This window comes from Prionailurus bengalensis, chromosome A2, assembly GCF_016509475.1.
Source record: "Prionailurus bengalensis isolate Pbe53 chromosome A2, Fcat_Pben_1.1_paternal_pri, whole genome shotgun sequence".
Taxonomy (NCBI): Eukaryota; Metazoa; Chordata; class Mammalia; order Carnivora; family Felidae; genus Prionailurus; species Prionailurus bengalensis.
Genome location: NC_057348.1, coordinates 3,822,937 through 3,841,931, shown reverse-complemented (window position 1 = coordinate 3,841,931; position 18,995 = coordinate 3,822,937). Strand labels below are relative to the sequence as shown.

Sequence of the window (18,995 nt, the reverse complement as noted above, 5' to 3'; positions counted from 1 at the left end):
GTCTGGGGTCAGGGCTCAGCTGGGATTGATGATCTGTCTAGATTGAGTTTTAGCCTGGGGTCGAGGTTCAGTCAGGATTGGGCTCAGGGCTCGGTCAGGGCTGGGACTCCGTTGGGATTGAGGGTCTGTCTAGGGTCAGGGTTCAGTCCGGGGTTGAGGCTGCTCCTGGGATCAGTGCTCAGAGTTGAGGTTCAGCTGGGATTATGGCTCAGTCTGGGATCAAGGCTCAGCCAGGGTCAGGGGCTCACCCCAGGCCCCCGCTGAGCTAGCCTTGGCCCACAGATCCAATACAACGGGCTCACACTGGACGTGGATGGCCGTACCACCAAAAAGCTCATCACGCACCTCAAGCCCAACACCTTCTACAACTTTGTGTTGACCAACCGAGGCAGCAGCCTGGGTGGCCTTCAGCAGACAGTCACTGCCTGGACCGCCTTCAACCTGCTCAGTGCCAAGCCCAGCGTGGCCCCCAAGCCCGACTCTGACGGCTTCATCATGGTGTATCTGCCCGACGGCCAGAGCCCCGTGCCTGTCCAGTATGACCCAAACCGCCCCAGTGCCCTGAAAGATTCCTCCCACCCCCATTAGCCAGCTTTGTGGCCGGGGCCAGGCGCTCGGCCTCTCTGTGCTTTGGTTTCCTCGCGTGTCTATAAAACGCGAGTCACAGCAGCCCCCCTCTCGCGTGGTTGCCCTGGTACTTCTCACGGGCACCGTCGCTGAAGGCGGCCTTGTGTTTTCTCCTCTGCCGTTCCGGGTACCAGGAATGAGATCCAACCAGGGTTGAGGGTTTCCCAACGGGGAGAGGAGGGCTCTGCTTGGGAAGCAGAGGAGAATTAAGGACTACGGGGACGTTGTGGGTATGGAAGCTGGGGCTTTGAAGGATGCGTAGGAGTTCAAGAAATAGAACCGGAGTAGGCTTTCGAGGCAGAAGGAACCACCCCTTCTAAAGCTTGGAGGCGTGAGTCAGGACCTAGTCCTGTATGGCTGGGGCTACAGGGGAGTAGCAGGAGGGAAGACGCAGAGAGCAGGGGCTCCCCCGTCCACCTCCAACCAAGGCATCCCTTGGGCGCACCCCCGATCCTCCTCCTCCCGACAGGAATTACTTCATTGTGATGGTGCCGTTGCGGAAGTCTCGCGGTGGCCAGTTCCTGGCCCCTCTGGGGAGCCCGGAAGACATGGATCTGGAGGAGGTGAGGGCCCAGGGCCCAGGCGCGTCCTGCCTCTTGTGTGCCCAGGCGCTGCCGGCCGGGCTCTGAGCCACCCGCACCTCTGTTCCCGCAGCTCATCCAGGACATCTCACGGCTGCAGAGGCGCAGCCTGCGGCACTCACGCCAGCTGGAGGCGCCCCGCCCCTACATCGCGGCCCGCTTCTCGGTGCTGCCACCCACCTTCCACCCGGGCGACCAGAAGCAGTACGGTGGCTTTGACAACAGGGGCCTGGAGCCCGGTCACCGATACGTCCTCTTCGTGCTCGCGGTGCTACAGAAGAGCGAGCCGGTGAGTCCCGAGCGGTGCCTGCCTGCGTCCAGCCTCGCCCTCTGAGCGGGCGGGCCCCGAAGTGACCTCAGCCCCCAGGGCGCTGGCCTCCGAGCCAGACCCCCATCCTCCCGGCCTTCTGCGATCTGGGCTGAAGCAGAGCAGGGGGGAAGGGGAGAGAGCAAAGATTGGCAAGGGCCAGGCCGTGGGGGGGGGGGGGGGTCCCCGGGGTCAGGGGTCCTCGGGAGCCATCAGAGGCTTTAGAGTAGGGGAGGGAGACGGGTTTGTGTTTGAGGACGACCCACCTGGCCACGAGACGCGGGACGGGCACTGACGGAGGCCCCTCGCGCCCTGTTCCTGCAGACATTTGCGGCCAGCCCCTTCTCAGATCCCTTCCAGCTGGACAACCCGGACCCCCAGCCCATCGTGGACGGCGAGGAGGGCCTCATCTGGGTGATTGGGCCCGTGTTGGCTGTGGTCTTCATCATCTGCATTGTTATCGCCATCTTGCTCTACAAGAAGTGAGCCCCTCGCACTCCCCGCTTGATAGGAGGGAGGGCTTCCTGGAAGAGGAAGGAGGGTCCGGAAGGTCCAGGGAAGGGTTCTCTTCGTAGAAGAAACAGAAACGAGAAAACTCCGGCCCAGAGAGGTTAAGCCACCTGGTCAAAGTCACACAGCCTGGGGAAGGGCCGGGGTTCACAGCGGGCTCGTGATTCGGTTCCTCTTAAGGTCCACGCTCCGCTCAGCGGGACGATTTGGGGTGGAGGCCGCCTCTGCCTCGTCTCACGAGGACAGTGAGTGTAGTGGCCACACAGGACACGTCTCCGCTTGGAAAGGGAAGGCTGGGACGTTCCTTTTTGTGGCGGGGACCCGAGCAGGAAGCATTAGCCCCGTTTTCCGGAGGAGACCAAGGCTCTGAGGGGTTAAGCAAGCCACCCAGCGTCCCCGAACAGGCCCTTTTTGGCCAGCATGGCCTCACCTGTCTTCTTTTCCCTCCTCCTCGCCCGCGTGTGCTTTCGGGAGCAGCAAACCTGACAGGTAAGGGTTGCCCCCATCCTTAGGAGACGTAGGGCAAGAGCTGAGGAGGAGGAACGGGGTGGCACCGTGCCCGCGGGGCGAGGGGACCCTCGGCTGTGCCGGCAGGCTGCGCGCGGTCCCGGGAACCCCAGTCCCACGTGTGCACGGTCCCTTTCCTCCCGGCTGGGTCGCTCGTTTGCGGCGCCTGTGCTCACACGCGTACGTGTGCGTCTCTGGGCACGCTGGGCACGCGCTGGCACGCTCACGGGCTCCTCTGCTTGCCCCCTCGAAGTAAACGCAAGGACTCAGAGCCCCGCACCAAATGCCTACTGAACAACGCGGACCTCGCCCCCCACCACCCCAAGGACCCCGTGGAAATGAGACGCATTAACTTCCAGACCCCAGGTACGTGCCTCCCGCAGGCGCCAGGATCCTCACCGCCGGGGGCCGTAGCCGAGCGGAGGAGGAAGCAGCCGCCTTGGCGCTCGGCGGCCCCTCCTCTGCCCCTGCTGCGCCCTCCGGCGCAGTTAAGCGCCCGCTGCCCACCTTCCCGCGTGGACCTCAGCTTGGAGATTCCACAGACCGGTTCCCGTTACAGCCGAGTGAGGCTTTTAAAAACAAAACGCTGCCTTCAATGGGTGGTCGGGGTCGTCCCTGGGAGCAGAAAGGACACCTAAAACTCAAACCGACCAAAACTCCCTCGTTTCTTCTGGCAGAAAGGGCCATGCTTCCGTCCCCACTTCCGGCCTCCGGGCCCCTCAGTGGTGGGTGTTCGGGTTTTTCCGTGGCCTTTTCCCATCCTCCCGTGGGATGGCCCCGTGGCGAGCTACAGCGATGGTGCCTCCCCCCCTCCCCCCTGCCCTGCCTGGCTCCTGTGTGCGGCCCCGCCTCCTGCCGGTTCCCTGTAGAGTCACGGGAGCGAGCTAAAGTCGCCTGCCGTGCCTCGGGGAGACTGAACGAACCAGGGTCTTGTCCTCGATCGTCTTTACGTGCAGTGACCCACATACTTTCTCATCTTTTGCCTCTTACTGGGCTCATGCCGGCTGCTTCTCACCACGTAAGGGGTTTTTAATTTAACCGATGGCTGCTGTTCTCCTTCTGGGCTCACAGCACGATTACATCCACCATCTACGCGCACCCAGTCTCTGCTTCCTGTCGGCCTCCCGTCTTGTATTAACTGTGTCCGACCAAAAGGAGATTTTAAACATCTGTATTTAACTGATGGCTGCAGTCACTGCTCAGCCTTTTGGCTAAGACAAAGCATAATTGATGACTGCAGTCTTCCATAAGGGATCGTGAAGGGTCTCCTGCAGCACCTGTCACGTACCACTTTTCTTCTTCTGTGTCTGGACTGGGTTACATCGGTTTTCTCGTTTCCTTCCAGATGTTCGTTTTTAACACACATATTTAACTGATGGTTGCTGTTCTTAAAGCTCACGGCATGGGCCCATATGTCCTTCCCCTGCCCCCAAGCTCCTCCCTCACCATCCTGCCACTCATCTAAAGTCTCTGCTGACCCTAACGGGCGCCAAGGCCAGGTTGGTCTGGGGGGGTGCGTTAAAAGAGCCTAGGGCCTCAGAATCTTCCCGAAGTCACGGCTGAGAGCCAGGACCGGCTGAAGTCCAGTCAGAGGGGGTACACGGCAGCTGCTGCAGGTTCTCGGGTCGGGGCCCGGGCAGCGTGTGTCCCTCGTTTCAGTTTGCTCTGCCCTTTGCGTCTGTTGGCTGGCCATTGTGCGTGCGTCCAGCGGGGGATGGGGGGAGGCGGGGCCCCTGCGTGTTTTCATTTATTTATTGTTTGCTGTTTCTGCAGATTCAGGCCTCAGCAGCCCCCTCAGGGAGCCGGGGTTTCACTTTGAAAGTTAGTTCCTGTGTCTCTCTGTTCTCAGCTTCCTTTCGCGCACCCCCACACCCCCGTTTGTTTTCATCTCTGTCCACCTGTCCTGTGCTGGCTTCTCAAGGGAGTCGGGGGTCTGGTCCGTTGGGCCCGTAGGTTGCTGGTTGTGACTGTGTGTCTGTGGGGGTGGGGGGGGTCCTCCGGCGTGCCAGGCAGGGGGACCCACTGGGCAAACGGCCCTCGCTCCTTAGATAAGGGCTCTTGGGGAGCACCCAGGGCAGCAGCTGTACGTAAGCCCGCCTGGCAGTCTTTTACGTCTGTCCCGGCCTGTAGCTCGGCCTGTAGCTCAGCCTGCCGGGCCCCAGGAGGGGAGAGGGGTCGTGCAGACGCAGACACTGGGGAGAAAGAGCCAGGCCCCCGCCCCGTTCCCTCCAGCAACCCCTCCCGCCGAAGGGTCACCATTCCATGTGCCAGATGAGGAAACGAGCCCCCGGAGGTCAGGGGCTCACCGCACCTGCTCCAAGCAGCTGCGCAGACAGACGGGGACCCCCGAGCACACACACACACACACACACACACACACACCCTGCCCCCTGCTCCCCAGTTCCCCAGCTCTGCCCGGCAGAAGACGTTGTAGTCCTTCTGATCCCAGAAGGATCTGATCCCAGAAAGGGGTGGCGTCTCCGGCCCCTGCCCTGGGGAACAGTGTCTCCAAAGGCCTGGCCAGCCCCGTCGGCTTCTTCCATTTCTGTGTCACTTGCCCGCTTCTTGCCATGAGGCTCCGGGAGCTTGAGGTCCCCCAGGGCGACCCTTCCCCAGCCCCTGCGTCCCCAGCTGGGTTGGGAGCACTGAGATGGGTGGACGTCGTCAGCCGGGGTTGTCAGACTCGGCTGGAGCTGCTCCTCGAACACTCCACCTGCAGACAGACCCACGGGCTGGGGGTCCTGGCCCCAGCGCGGGCCGACCTGAGCCCTCCCCTCCCCCGCCACTCCCTCTAACCGCGGCTCGTCCATTGCAGACTCACACTGTAGAGCCCCCACCCCCCGCCCCCCGGTCCCCAGGCTGGCTCCCAAGTGACCGGCCCGCACCACGGGGTCTGCTCTCCCCCCCAGGCATGCTTAGCCACCCCCCGATCCCCATCGCAGACATGGCGGAGCACACGGACCGCCTCAAGGCCAACGACAGCCTCAAGCTCTCCCAGGAGTATGAGGTGAGCTAGCCCCGCCTCCTGCCTCCCCCCCCGCCCCCCCTGCCCCCCAGCGCCCATCCTGACGCCCCCCACCTCCCCTTCCCCTGCAGTCCATTGATCCAGGCCAGCAGTTCACATGGGAACATTCCAACCTGGAGGTGAACAAGCCCAAGAACCGCTACGCCAACGTCATCGCATACGACCACTCCCGCGTCATCCTCCAGCCCATCGAAGGTAGCCGCCTGGGCCCCGTCCCGCCCTTGCCCGTTCTGAAGTGTGGACGAGCCAGGACACGGAGGGGGAAGCTGAAGCCTGATTCTGGTCATGGCTCCAGCCAGAAGCCACTGGGGTATTTTAGATACGTACTTAACTGATGGCTGCTGTCCGTAATCTGTTTCCACGCGTCCCTCTGTGTCAGTTGTTCTCAATGCCCAGGAAGCATTCACGTGCTGGGGGAGAGGGAGCTAGGAGCGTTTCGAGGGTGGACCAGAGACGCCGCTCAGACCCTGCGATGCACAGAACAGCCCCGCCACAGAGAAAGCTGGCCCCCAGAGGTTGTAGTGCTCAGGTGGAGAAACCACAAAATTCATGCTCCGTGGTTTCTTTGGGGAGAGCTTGGGGCAGTCTAGGAGGACTTCCAGGAAGCGGTAGGCCAGAGAGAACCAGCGTAGGAGACGACAGCACCCCTGTTGATCTCTGGCTTCTCCCCGGGCTGTAGGCATTGTGGGTAGCGATTACATCAATGCCAACTATGTGGACGGCTACCGGAGGCAGAACGCGTACATTGCCACACAGGGGCCGCTGCCCGAGACCTTCGGCGACTTCTGGCGCATGGTGTGGGAACAGCGCTCAGCCACCATCGTCATGATGACGCGGCTAGAGGAGAAATCACGGGTGAGGCTGGACCCTGCGGCCCCCGAGCCCCCGGCCAACCCCCGCCCGTGCTCACCTCCGTTCTCTTGCCTTCCACAGATCAAGTGTGATCAGTACTGGCCCAACCGGGGCACGGAGACGTATGGCTTCATCCAGGTCACGCTGCTCGACACCATCGAGCTGGCCACGTTCTGTGTTCGGACCTTCTCTTTGCACAAGGTAGGACCCGGGCTGGGGCTGGGGCTGTGGGAATCTGGGAAAACCGCATTCCTGGCAGAGGCTCAGCCTGTGCAAAGGTCCTGGGGCAGGATCATGCCTGGCATGATGAAGAACCAGTGAGAAGGCCTTATATCATGGCTGTGGCAGAGTGACCGAGGAGGGGAGGGCCGGGAGAGGACCCGGCAGAGAATACAGAGCCTTGGGGAGGACTTGGTCTCTTACCCCAAGGTGGATGGGAGCCCTGGAGGGTGGTGGGCAGAGGAGGGCCAGCCTGATTCAGGTGCTCACAAGTGCTCTCTGGGGGCTATTACGGGGAGGACAGACTCGGGCGGTGAGGATTGGAGCGGCGGGACCAGGGCAGAGGGGACTGGACCAGGGAGTATAGACGGAGGCAGAGCCACCAGTCTGGGCTCGTGTGTTGGATGCGGGGGGGGGGAGGGGGGGGAGGGGGGGCACTGGGTCAAGGACCACTCCTCCTCTGAGTTCTGGCCAGAACACCTGGGAGGAGGGGGCTGCCCCCGGCCAAGATCCGGGGGTGGGTTTGGGGAGAGAGGCGGGGCGCGAAGCTGGCCGCCTCTGCACGTGCGTCGTGGGCCGCGGTGACAGGCAGTGTCCCCGCGGCCCCCAGAACGGCTCCAGCGAGAAGCGCGAGGTGCGGCAGTTCCAGTTCACGGCGTGGCCGGACCACGGGGTGCCCGAGTACCCGACGCCATTCCTGGCTTTCCTGCGGAGGGTGAAGGCCTGCAACCCGCCAGACGCGGGCCCCGTGGTCGTGCACTGCAGGTACCCCTGCCCGCCCCCCGCCCCCGCCCCCGCCCCCGGCCCTCCCTCGGGGGGGCCCCCTGACCGCGACGCGTGTCCCCGCAGCGCCGGCGTGGGCCGCACGGGCTGTTTCATCGTCATCGACGCCATGCTGGAGCGGATCAAGCCGGAGAAGACGGTGGACGTGTACGGCCACGTGACCCTCATGCGGTCCCAGCGCAACTATATGGTGCAGACCGAGGACCAGTACAGCTTCATCCACGAGGCCCTGCTGGAGGCTGTGGGCTGCGGCAACACGGAGGTGCCCGCCCGCAGCCTCTACGCCTACATCCAGAAGCTGGCGCAGGTGGAGCCCGGCGAGCACGTCACCGGCATGGAGCTCGAGTTCAAGGTTGGGAGGCGTCCCCGGCGGGGGCGGCGGGGGCGGCGAGACGGGGATCGGGGCTGCCGTTCGCGCTCCGGCTGGGCAAACACACAGCCCTGCCCGGCCCCGGGGGCCGGAGGCCGCCCCGCCGGTGACCCCGGGCCTCCCGGTCTCCGCAGCGGCTGGCCAACTCCAAAGCCCACACATCCCGCTTCATCAGTGCCAATCTGCCTTGTAACAAGTTCAAGAACCGCCTGGTGAACATCATGCCCTATGAGAGCACACGGGTCTGTCTGCAGCCTATCCGTGGTGTGGAGGGCTCCGACTACATCAACGCCAGCTTCATCGACGGCTACAGGTATCTCGCCTTCGCCCCGCCCCCAAGGGCCTCCAGCCTCACAGGGGAAACGGAGCCGGACACAGGCAGGCGCAGCCGAGGGGGAGGGGCTCTTTAGCTAGGTATTTAACTGATGGCTGCTGTCTGTAACAGGGTTCTCCTTCTGTCCTCTTCCGTCGCCGGTTTTCAACCTGGGCGGTTCTGCCGCCCAGGTGGAAAACCGAGCAGCGTCTGGGGACATGTTGGTCCTAATGGGAGTGGGTGGAGGCCAGGGATGCTGCTGGACGCCTCGCACTGCCCGGCCCGGGGAACGACCCAGCCCCAAATGTCAGTGCTGAGGTTGGGACACCCTGGCAACAGGGGTGGGGTGTGGCAGCAGAAGTCCCCGCCTGTTCAGAGGCTGCAGGGTGACAGGAAACAACCTGTGCAGACACCCGGAAGGAGTTTACGGGCACCTGACGAGGTGGGGGAGGTCGGGGGAGGCCCGGCAGCCTCTGGGAGGTGATGCAACTTCCGAGGCTGACGGTTTCCCCGGGTGCACGACGGGCTCATGGAGGGGACCGAACCAGACAGACGGGGAGACGGCCCAGCGACCGGTGGGTCCTGAGCCGGCAGGGGCGTGGCAGGGGCGGGCACTGCATCTCACGTGCCCCCCACCCCCACACCGCAGGCAGCAGAAGGCCTACATCGCGACGCAGGGGCCGCTGGCGGAGACCACGGAGGATTTCTGGCGTGCGCTGTGGGAGAACAACTCCACCATCGTGGTGATGCTGACCAAGCTGCGGGAGATGGGCAGGGTGAGCCGGGGGGCGGGGCGGGGCGGGGCCACGTGGTGGGGCGGGGCCGCTGGTGGCGCGGGGCCACGGGAGCCAGGGCGCGGCGGGGGCGGGGCCGGGGCGAGGGTGGGGCCAGGGAGCAGAGGCCAGGGTGGGGCCCGAGCTGACCACCGCCCGCCTTGTCCACAGGAAAAATGTCACCAGTACTGGCCTGCCGAGCGCTCCGCCCGCTACCAGTACTTTGTAGTGGATCCGATGGCGGAATACAACATGCCTCAGTACATCCTGCGGGAGTTCAAGGTCACAGACGCCCGGGTGAGTATGGGGAGGGGTGGCTGGGAGGGCCTGGAACCCCGGGCCGGACTCTGCTCAGCGCCACCTCGTGAGGCGGAGAAGGCTTCCCTAGTTGGGGGTAGAAGCAAAGGCCCGGGGGTAGGAGTAAGCATTGCGGGTTGGGAGGAGGAAGAGCGGGTCGTCGAGCTGAACGATCACTGCTACCACCACAAGGGGGAAGAGAGGGCCGTGTCCCCTGCGGGTCCCACAGTGGCGCGTGTGCCGCGCTGCTCCCTAGGGAACAAGGCCCAAGGGGCCGTGCGAGAGGGAGCGAGCGGGGTGTCCCCTGGAAGCAGCAAGTCTGTGGAGCTCGGTGTCGCAGCGCTGAAAGCAGGGTGGGGGGGGGACGTGACAGAGGGTGCGGGGCCGTGGGCTGCGAGCGGGCGGGGACGGGGCGGTCCCACCGCAGTGGGGAGGGGCGACGGAGCGGCACGCAGGTAGGGGTGGGAGGGGGCGGGGATTGCCTGGGACGAAGGGGCGGGCCAGTCGAGACGTTGCCAGCGGGTGGCGAAGGCTGATGAACAGCCGAACAGCTAACCCTAACAGCTGTCGGTCGCGGCGCTCGGGGCGGGCCCACGGGATTGGCGGGACCGGAGAGTCAGTGGATGGTATTGCTGGTTGCGGCGAGGGTGGCAGCCGTGGGTGGTGAAGGATGGAAGCGAAAGGCGACGGCGTGGCGGGGGGCTCCCGCTGGACGGGAGGGGGACAGAGGAGCTGTGGGTGGCGGCTCGTGAGAGGGCAGCACCGGACGAGGGGGCTGCTGGAGGGTGGCGTAGGCCGGTGACGGAAGGCGGGGCCGGAGGCCGGCGCGGGCGGGAAGCCAGCCGTGACCGCTGCCGACCTGAGCGGCGCGGCCGGACCCCCTCCGTTGCAGGACGGCCAGTCCCGGACCGTGCGGCAGTTCCAGTTCACGGACTGGCCGGAACAGGGCGTCCCGAAGTCGGGGGAGGGCTTCATCGACTTCATCGGCCAAGTGCACAAGACCAAGGAACAGTTCGGCCAGGACGGCCCCATCTCTGTTCACTGCAGGTGAGCCGCGGTCCCTCAGGCCCCAGCGCGCCCGTTGCCCGGCTGGGGAAACTGAGGCCTAGCGAGCGCAGCCTCGAGCCCCACCCAGGCGGTCCCGCTGGGGCTGTCTGCGTCCCTGAGGCATCGGGCGAACAGACCCTGACCGGCTGTGCCCGCCCCTCCCCCCCCCCCCCAACAGCGCCGGCGTGGGCAGGACGGGTGTGTTCATCACGCTCAGCATCGTGCTAGAGCGCATGCGGTACGAGGGCGTGGTGGACATTTTCCAGACGGTGAAGATGCTGCGAACCCAGAGGCCAGCCATGGTGCAGACGGAGGTGAGGGCGGCGGGCCTCAGTTTCCTGTTCTGGGAGACGGGGGCAGTCACCTTCCATCCTGGGTCGTCTGGGAAGGTCCTCGGCACCTGTTTGGGGCCGGAAGGGGATTAGTCGGACCTTTTGACACGAGAATAGACCTAAATCCAGAGCCGGGGAGCGGCCCAGGGCGTGGGGCAGCTCCCAGATTCACAGCACGTTCGTGGCTCAGCCAGGCCCCGACACAGGCCACGGACCCCGAAGTCCCCCTGCTCCCCAGATGGGGAAAGCGAGGCCCAGAGCTAGAAGGGACTTCCCTGCGACCACGTCCCTCAAGACCATCCCGTCGCTCCGGAGACAGTGCTGCAGTGGGACTCCCGGCCCCGAGGGCACTGTTGCAGGGGGGGAGGGCGTGCGGGGACAGCGCCCAGCCTCCGCCACCGTGCAGAGGTGCGACTCGCCCCTGCTGCAGGAGCCGGGCTCCCGCCTTGCTCCCGAGGGCAGCGGGGAGCCCTGGCAGGCTAAGGAGGTGCAGAGGCGCCGACCTGAGCCGCGGTTCCCTCCCTCCCGCAGGACGAGTATCAGTTCTGTTACCAGGCCGCGCTGGAGTACCTCGGAAGCTTTGACCACTATGCAACCTAACGCCATGGTCGCCGCTGGCCCCGTGCCACCGGCCTGGATGCCTCTGCCCCTGCCGGGTGGGCCCCCGGAGACCTGGACCCCCGGCCGCCAGGGCAGGAGCGGGCAGCGGCCACGTTTCCGCTCGGCCTCCAGGAACGATGCGGCCCCCCGCAGCCTCGCCGGCCCGGCCACCGCCTCCGGCTACTGTCACATTCCTCATTTCCTTCCGATTCTGAACCGAGAGATTCCGGGGTGGGGGGGTGGGGGGGGCGGTGAGCAAACAAGGGGTTCTCCCCGGAACTGGAGGCGGGCAGGGCGGCCAGCTCGAGCCCTGGTCCTACCCCGCCGCCCCCCCCCCGCCCGCCCCCGGAGAGCCCTCCTGCCCTGCAGCCTGGTGTGGGGGGTGGGGGGTCCCACTGGGCAAGGGGTGAAGGATTCAGCTTTCCTTTCCAACTCAGTGTAACTGTATCCAGTGACATTTCTTTTTTTAAATAGTGTATTTTTTTTTCATTTTTTTTTAAAGAAGAAACAAACAGAAAAAAAAAAGACTTACCAGTCCACAAATTTAAAAAGAAGGACTTTGCGTATTCCTGTTCCGTTCACAGACAAGTCTATTTTTTCACCGTAGAGAACGTTCTCGAGCGACGGCTGTGTTCCCAGGCCTGCGCGTGCGGGGTCGGTCAGCCAGCCCCAGGGCCGCCTGGCTTCCTTCTCCTGCCGTCGGAAGGTGGGCCCCACTTAAGAACAGAAGGCCCTTTTGCTCCTGGTTTCTTCCCTTTTTTTGCATTTTTCTTTTTTTTTCTTTTCCGTCTTTTTTTAATTCTGAAACATATCAAGGACCGTTCTGAGGGTGGGGCAGCGGGGGGGACTCCGGCCCACCAGCGTCAGGTTCAAACCCACCGGGGTGGGTGCTGCCTCCGAGGAGAGGGCAGCGACCCCCCCCACCCCGCCGCCTGAGCCCCAGCCGTCTCCTGCCCTTGTGGAGGGGGGACTGGACAAAACGGGGGGGGGGGTCCCACTTCTTCCGGGAGAGAGAGAGAGACCATGTTCTGCACGGATCAGGGACCCTTTCCCTCTGGGACTACGGGGCAGAAGACTGGGATCCCCCCCACCCCCGAGAAAGTGAGTTTTTCTCTTTGTATAAGAGTGGGTCTGCCGTCGCTTTCAACACTGTTTATTCAAACGGAAGCAGCTGGGTGGTTTTCCCACCTCTGCGTATGTAGATATATCGACTTTGTATTAAAGGAAGATCGTCTGACCCCGGCCGGTGGTGGAGTCTTTGTCCTAACCCCGCCCGTCCCGTCCTGTCCCGTCCCTGGGGCAGGCGGGTGCCCGGAGAGCTGGTCTGTATTCCTTCCATCGCGTAAACAGTCTGCTAAAGAATGTGGCCCAGAGAGGTCGCGTTGCTCGTCCAAGGTCACACGGTGTCTAAAGGGCCGTACTGGGATCTGAGAACCCAGAACCAGAGGGGCCGGGCCAGCTCTGACAGGGCAGTCATCAGCCCGGTTTACAGATGGGGACACAGAGGCTCAGAGAGGGACAGGTGCCGCCTGCAAGTCACACAGTGGGTTTAAAGCAGAGCTGGGATTCGTGCCCCGCCAAAGGCCACGCCATGCTGCCCTCCCCTGACAGAGCGGAGTCCGTGGAGGGAAGCACGGGGTCGGAGCCACTGTTCTCCCCACGCCATGGGCCATCCAGTGACTGGATCCATACACTGAGCTGGTCAGACGCTGGGGGCTGGAGTGTGTGCCCGAGCCTTCCTCCTCTGGCAGAGGTGCCCGGGGGGGTGGGTTGAACGATCCCTCCCGTGGTCACAGAGGAGCTCCAGGGACAAGAAAGGGTGGCCTTGGGGCAGGGGCCCAGCCTGGGAAAGGGTAGGGTCACCCGTTTGAGAAACCATCAGATCCAGGAGTCAGGAAGTCTATAAAGTAGCTGGAAATAACACCATTCACAAGCTCAAACAGATTTATCAGACCCTATATCCCCCACCCCCAGGATTCTCAGACACACGCAGAATGTTTCTACAGATCAGCAGTGGAGATATTCACAAATCCCAAGAAACAAGTACTAGATAACCAGATGTTGGCCTCAAGGGGTGTTAGCCTCCCTTGAGAAGGGCTTACGATAAAAAAAAACTAAAGTAAAAAAACATAAAGCACATTTCTAAGCAAGGCACAGGTTAAGGAAGGAATCGACATGAAACTCACAAAGCTTTTGAAACAGCAATTCGGATAGTAGGTGACATCATGTAACCTGTCAGACGCAGACAGAGGGAGACCCAGAGCAACGTGTACAGCCTGGAACATGTTGAAAACGAGTTTGTGTTGAAAACGAGAAAGACCTGAGCCAAGATTTCGATTCAAATAACTAAAAAAGAAGAAATCTCGGTAAAGAAGAAAGCAAGCTAAAAAGATTTAACTTCTGGACGGTTTCGAGGTTTTTTTTTTTTTAAATGTTTATTTTTTGAGAGAGCATGAGCAGGGGAGGAGCAGAAGACGGGGAGGGGGGGGGGGGAGACAATCTGAAACAGGCTCCAGGCTCTGAGCTGTCAGCACGGAGCCCGACGCGGGGCTCGAACCCACCAACTGAGATCGTGACCTGAACCGAAGTCGGACACCCAACCGACTGAGACACCCAGGTGCCCCCCGAGGTTATTGTTTTGCATTAACCTAATGAAAACCTTTGAAAACCCCAGAAGTTAGATAAATCTGAGCTAAGTACGACAATCAAGAAAAGAGAGTAACCAGGAAGGTGGAAATCAACTACCAATGGAGGCTCGTTTCTGTTTCCTTGTGAAACGCATCACGGGCGCCGGCGGAGGTGGTGAGCTCGTGTGTGGGTCTCCCTTGTCCCCCTGTGGGATGGGGGCGGGGGAGGGGGGTGCGCGGACAGTGAAGGGAGAAAGATTAGGAAGAAGCAGGACCACGTCAGAGTTCCTGAGCCCTGATGACAAGTAGGGGGGAAGGGATCTTCTTAGTAACAGACTGTGGGACAAGGACGGACGGAACCGTCAGATTCCGACCCAAGCCCGGTCGTGCCTGAATCGTTCAGGACTTGACCAAGACTGCTCTGCCCAGAGAATCCTGCCCTCAAAACCCACCCCTCTGAGGAAGCAGCTGTTTTCCTTCTAAACAGGGTCTACCTCGCCCTCCATACCGGAAACAGGACAAGGAGGGTCTCCAGGGAAAGATAACCCGTGTGACCCTCAGCGCTGGGGCTCAATCCCTGAGATGCTCATGCTTATTGGTGCTGGTAGCACTGTTCTGAAGGCTCCGTGGAAACTGAGGACACGTAAGGAATGGCCTCAAACCCACAGACGTGACCAGAGACAGCATCTCCAGGCGCCTTGGCCCTACAGCAGGACAGCATGACCTCAGCCCCGTTCATTGAGCGCTTACTGTATGCTTCGGCTGGTGCCGCATCGTTTAAGCCTTCCAACGATGCGCCGGTGGACAGATGAGGGAACTGAGGCGCAAACAGGTCGGGTCTCTTACCCAAGATCACACTGATAATACGCGGTGGAGCCCGGACCTGAGTTTGCCCCTGTCCCAGAGCCCTCGTGAGGGCGTTCGAGGCATCTGCGTTCCACCTGCCCACGGCCGACCTCACCCCCAGGCAGGAAGGGGCGGAGCCTAGAACAGAGCCCATCACCAAGGACTTGGGGACCAAAGCGCTCCGGGGAGTTCAAAGACCCTAAGTACACCCTTTGTCCTGAACAACGTCACGTTACAACGCTGAAAGCAAAAACACCCATGAGGGGAAATGGATCAAACCACGGCCGTGCAGGAGACCGAACCTAACTCGGCAAAGGAAAAGACCGAGCCGGCAGAACAGGAAGGATCTTGAGATCAGGAGCGCAGTGGCAAACGCGATCAACTCCACACGTACGACGGGACACAGAAAAGGCACATTCTGTGCGAACACGGAGAGCCATCACGCAGCCGGACCGTGTGTCAGGATAAAGGCGAGCTCCGCATTCAGACTTCACTGGCTACCCACCACGCAACAGAATTAGAAATCAGCGTGGATACGTGGTTCCTCAAGTCCGCACAGATGGAAGCGTTGAACAGGAGTTAAGTCGCACGTATACTACAAGATGTTCAGCGCTGGATGACGAGACCATTGCAAATAAAAACCAAAAACGTACTCGGCGATCAATTTTAAGCCTTAAGTGCATTTGTGGGGTGGAGGGGGGTCACTGAACATACATGAAATAAGCAAGGACGTATTCAGAGGGAAATAGGTAGCCTTGCTATAAATGTGAGGAAAATAACAAAATAAACTCGTTAAGATTTCACCTTGATCATCTACAAAAAAAGAGAACAAAAGTCTAGGGAAAATACTAAGAAAATCAGAAATTACTGAGTGGGGAACTACAGGGACGCCTGGGTGGCTCAGTCGGTTGAGCGTCTGACTTCGGCTCAGGTCATGATCTCACAGCTCGTGAGTTCGAGCAAAGCTTGGGCCCTTTGCTGACAGCTCGGAGCCTGGAGGCGGCTTGGGATTCTGTGTCTCCGTCTCTGCCCACCCCCCTACTCGTGCTTTCTCTCTCTCAAAAATAAATATTAAAAAATTAAAGAATGAGCAAAACAGGTAGGCCGCAAGAATTTCATTACATTAACCAATATGGAACCTTTAAAAAATTTGTTTTAATGTTTATTTTTGAAAGAGAATGTGTGCGAGTGGGAGAGGGGCAGAGAGAGAGGGAGACAGAGGATCCAAAACAGGCTCCCGATGTAGGGTTTGAACTCTTGAACCACAAGATCGTGACCTGAGTCGAAGTCAGATGTTTAACACCCTAAGCCACCCAGGCCACCCCAACGTGGAACATTTTAATTTTCTTAAACCTGGTACATTTTAACACACATAAAGCAAGTACGTATTAGGGATAAACACATGCCAGCAAATATATAAAAACTCATCTCTATGGCAACACTACCCAAAGCAATCTACCGATGCAATGCAATCCCTATAAAAATCCCAAAGATCTTTTTTGCAGAAATGACAAACTCAATTCTCAATCTCTTTTGGAATTGCAAAGGATAGACCAAAAAATCTTGGCATACGGCAGAATAAAACAGAATAGACAAAACAATCTTGAAATAGAACAATAAAGTTGGAGGACTCACATTTCCTGATTTCAAAACTTACACTAAGCAAAATAATGTGATGCTGGCATAGGGATAGACCTATAAATCAATGGAATGCAGTCTAGAATCCAGAAAACCCATACATCTATGGCCAATTGATTTTTGACAAGGGTGTCCATCCAGTGAACGAACAGTCTTTGACAAATGGTGCTGGGACGATGGGAAATCTACATGCGAAAGAACGATTGGACCCCAACCTCACACCATATCCAAAACTTAACTTAAAATGGCTCAGAGACCTAAATGTAAGAGCTACAACTATGAAGCTCTTAGAAAAACTCATCTATAAACAAATTCAGGGTAGGCGTGCCTGGGTGGCTCAGTCATTTGAGCATCCAATTCTTGATTTGGGCTTAGGTCATGATCCCAGGGTCATGGGATCAAGCCGCGCATTGGGCTCAGGACTGAGTGTGGAGCCTACTTAAGATTCTCTCTTTCTCCCTCTGCCCCTCTCCCCTGCTCTCACTCTGTCTTCAAAAAATAAAAATAAATAAATTTTAAACAAATTCAGGGTAAGTGCTCCCTTTGGGCAAGATGAAGGGGAACGCATTCAGCAAAGGGTACGTAGGTACATTCAACTATGTGTAGTGTTTTGCTTTTTAAGTTAGGTATAAAGAACACGCTATTAAATCACTTCTGTGTATGAGGAATTATAAAATAAAAAATATAATATATATTAGGAAGAGGGAGAAATATTACCCAAAGCATTAGATTTTTAAAGATAAACTTCTCTAACTTGATAAATTAATTCGATCACATTGAAATTTCAGAAGCAAAGTTGGCAAACTTTTTTCTTCGAAGAACCACATATAAATATTTTAGACTTTACAGACTAGAAGTACTCTGTTGCAACTAGTCAGCTGGGCTTCCAAGGCACTCGAGCTGTCACAGACAAACCGAATGGCCATGGCTGTGTTCCAATAAAATGTTATTTACAAAAACAGGTGGTGGGCTGGTGTTGGCCCACAGGTCACAATTTGTCAATCCCTAATTTAGAAACGTGCCCATTGTATTCAGAAACAAGACAACGAATATCCATTATCAGAACAATTATTTCATGTAATAGTGGTGACACCAGCCAATGCAATAAGGCAAGAACAAGAAATGAGGCACAAGTTTGAAAAAGAAAAAGACAAAGTTTTTAATATTGCCAAAGATAGGATTGCCTACCTAGACAACTCAGAAGAATCACCTTAAACTGTGTTAGAGGCAATAAGGAAATCCAATAAAATACTGATTATGAAGCCATCATAAAAAGTCATTGGCAGGGTACCTGGGTGGCTCATTCAGTTGAGCATCCAACTCTTGATTTTGGCTCAGGTGGTGATCTCACAGTTTGTGGGTTCGAGCCCTGCTGTCAGCACAGAGCCTGCTTGGGATTCTCTCCTCTCTCTCTGTCCCTCCCCTACTCGTGTTCTCACTCAAGATACATAAATAAACGTTAAAACGAAAGTCATTGGCTTATTTCTGAAGTCGGGGCAGCTCAACTAAGAACACTTCCAGCCGCAGAGAGCTCTGATCCAATTTCTTATCAGCTGCTCGGCACAGTCATTTTTAGACCTTTATGACCACATGCTCACAGCCCAGAAGAAAAGTAATTTTCCACATAGAGAGGTCTGCCACACTCCCACACTTGGCATTTGAATCCGACTCTTACTCTCTATGCAAAGTCAGGCAGAATTCACTGGCTCTTCTCTAACCTGTGTGTGTAACCAGTTAGGCTCCTCCCTTTAGTTTGCAAGTACTTGCTTGAAAGACGGGGTTTTTTTTTAAGTCATTGTTTTGTAGCACTAGGATGTGACTACCTTGTGTAAGTCAGCTATGGGATAGATGCTTCAGAAAAGAAGAGAGGATTTTAATAATGAAAATAATAATAAAGTTAGTTGGTAAAAAAAAAAAAGATGGATGTAAAACAGCTTATTTGCATAGTCTCAAAGTATCTTCACACAAGATGCTTTTTAATTACAAAGGGAAAAGAACTTAACATCGGGGAAGCCTGTCGACCAAGACCTTAACCAAGTGATCAAAGTCCACGCCCCCTAGCGACCAGACCTATCGACACCACACACCGCATGATTCACTGCACTGAGACGGAAGGACCCGGGATCACTTCCGTGATATTCTTGTCCCCAAAGGCACCACCTCAGTCGAATCATGAGTGAACACCAGGCAGACTCGAGGTGATGGAGTTGCTACAAAATAACCAACCAGTAGCCTTGACGGTGTCGCGACTGTAAAACATCAAGAAATGAGAACCTATCACAGACCAGAGGAAACTGCAGAAGTGTGACGGCAAAATGCATCTTGTAGTTCCAGGTTGGATTCTGGACCAGAAAAAAGGACACGAGGGGCAAACTGCTTCAATTTGAATAAAGTCGGGGGGCGCCTGGGTGGCTCAGTCAGCTAAGCGTTCAACTTCGGCTCAGGTCATGATCTCATGGTTCGTGAATTTGATCCCTGCATCTGGCTCTCTGCTGTTGGCACAGAGCCTACTTCGGATCCTCTGTCTCCTCTCTCCCCGCCCCTCCCCTGCTCACTCTCACTGTCAAAAATAAGTGAACATTTTTTAAAAGTTAAAAAAAATTGAATAAACTCTGTAGATTAGTTACTGGCATTGTATCAATGTTAATTTCCTGATTTCACCGATGCACTGTGCCATGAGGAAGAGGCTGAGTGAAGAATACACAAGAACTCTCTATTTTTTTTTATTTTTTTTTAATGTT

The 18,995-nt window shown here is 58.2% G+C and overlaps 1 protein-coding gene across 23 annotated transcripts in view; it reads left to right on the top strand.

Annotated features, from left to right (window-relative positions):
* PTPRS (protein tyrosine phosphatase receptor type S) overlaps positions 1-12,380 on the top strand; it is a 93,210-nt gene extending 80,830 nt beyond the window's left edge. For 17 of the 23 annotated variants that reach the window (XM_043586287.1, XM_043586283.1, XM_043586281.1 and 14 more), the window contains 19 exons: positions 283-536; positions 1,097-1,190; positions 1,282-1,497; positions 1,840-1,997; positions 2,503-2,514; positions 2,786-2,898; positions 4,306-4,353; positions 5,442-5,539; positions 5,629-5,752; positions 6,237-6,412; positions 6,491-6,610; positions 7,239-7,393; positions 7,478-7,763; positions 7,916-8,094; positions 8,744-8,870; positions 9,039-9,164; positions 10,057-10,211; positions 10,390-10,525; positions 11,075-12,380. In XM_043586287.1, coding sequence (XP_043442222.1) covers positions 283-536; positions 1,097-1,190; positions 1,282-1,497; positions 1,840-1,997; positions 2,503-2,514; positions 2,786-2,898; positions 4,306-4,353; positions 5,442-5,539; positions 5,629-5,752; positions 6,237-6,412; positions 6,491-6,610; positions 7,239-7,393; positions 7,478-7,763; positions 7,916-8,094; positions 8,744-8,870; positions 9,039-9,164; positions 10,057-10,211; positions 10,390-10,525; positions 11,075-11,143 — 2,646 coding nt within the window. In that variant the 3' untranslated portion in view covers positions 11,144-12,380. The remainder of the gene's footprint in view (positions 1-282; positions 537-1,096; positions 1,191-1,281; positions 1,498-1,839; positions 1,998-2,502; positions 2,515-2,785; positions 2,899-4,305; positions 4,354-5,441; positions 5,540-5,628; positions 5,753-6,236; positions 6,413-6,490; positions 6,611-7,238; positions 7,394-7,477; positions 7,764-7,915; positions 8,095-8,743; positions 8,871-9,038; positions 9,165-10,056; positions 10,212-10,389; positions 10,526-11,074) is intronic. The other 6 variants (XM_043586290.1, XM_043586298.1, XM_043586289.1 and 3 more) reach the window with 1 other exon arrangement.
* Positions 12,381-18,995: the final 6,615 nt, after the last annotated feature.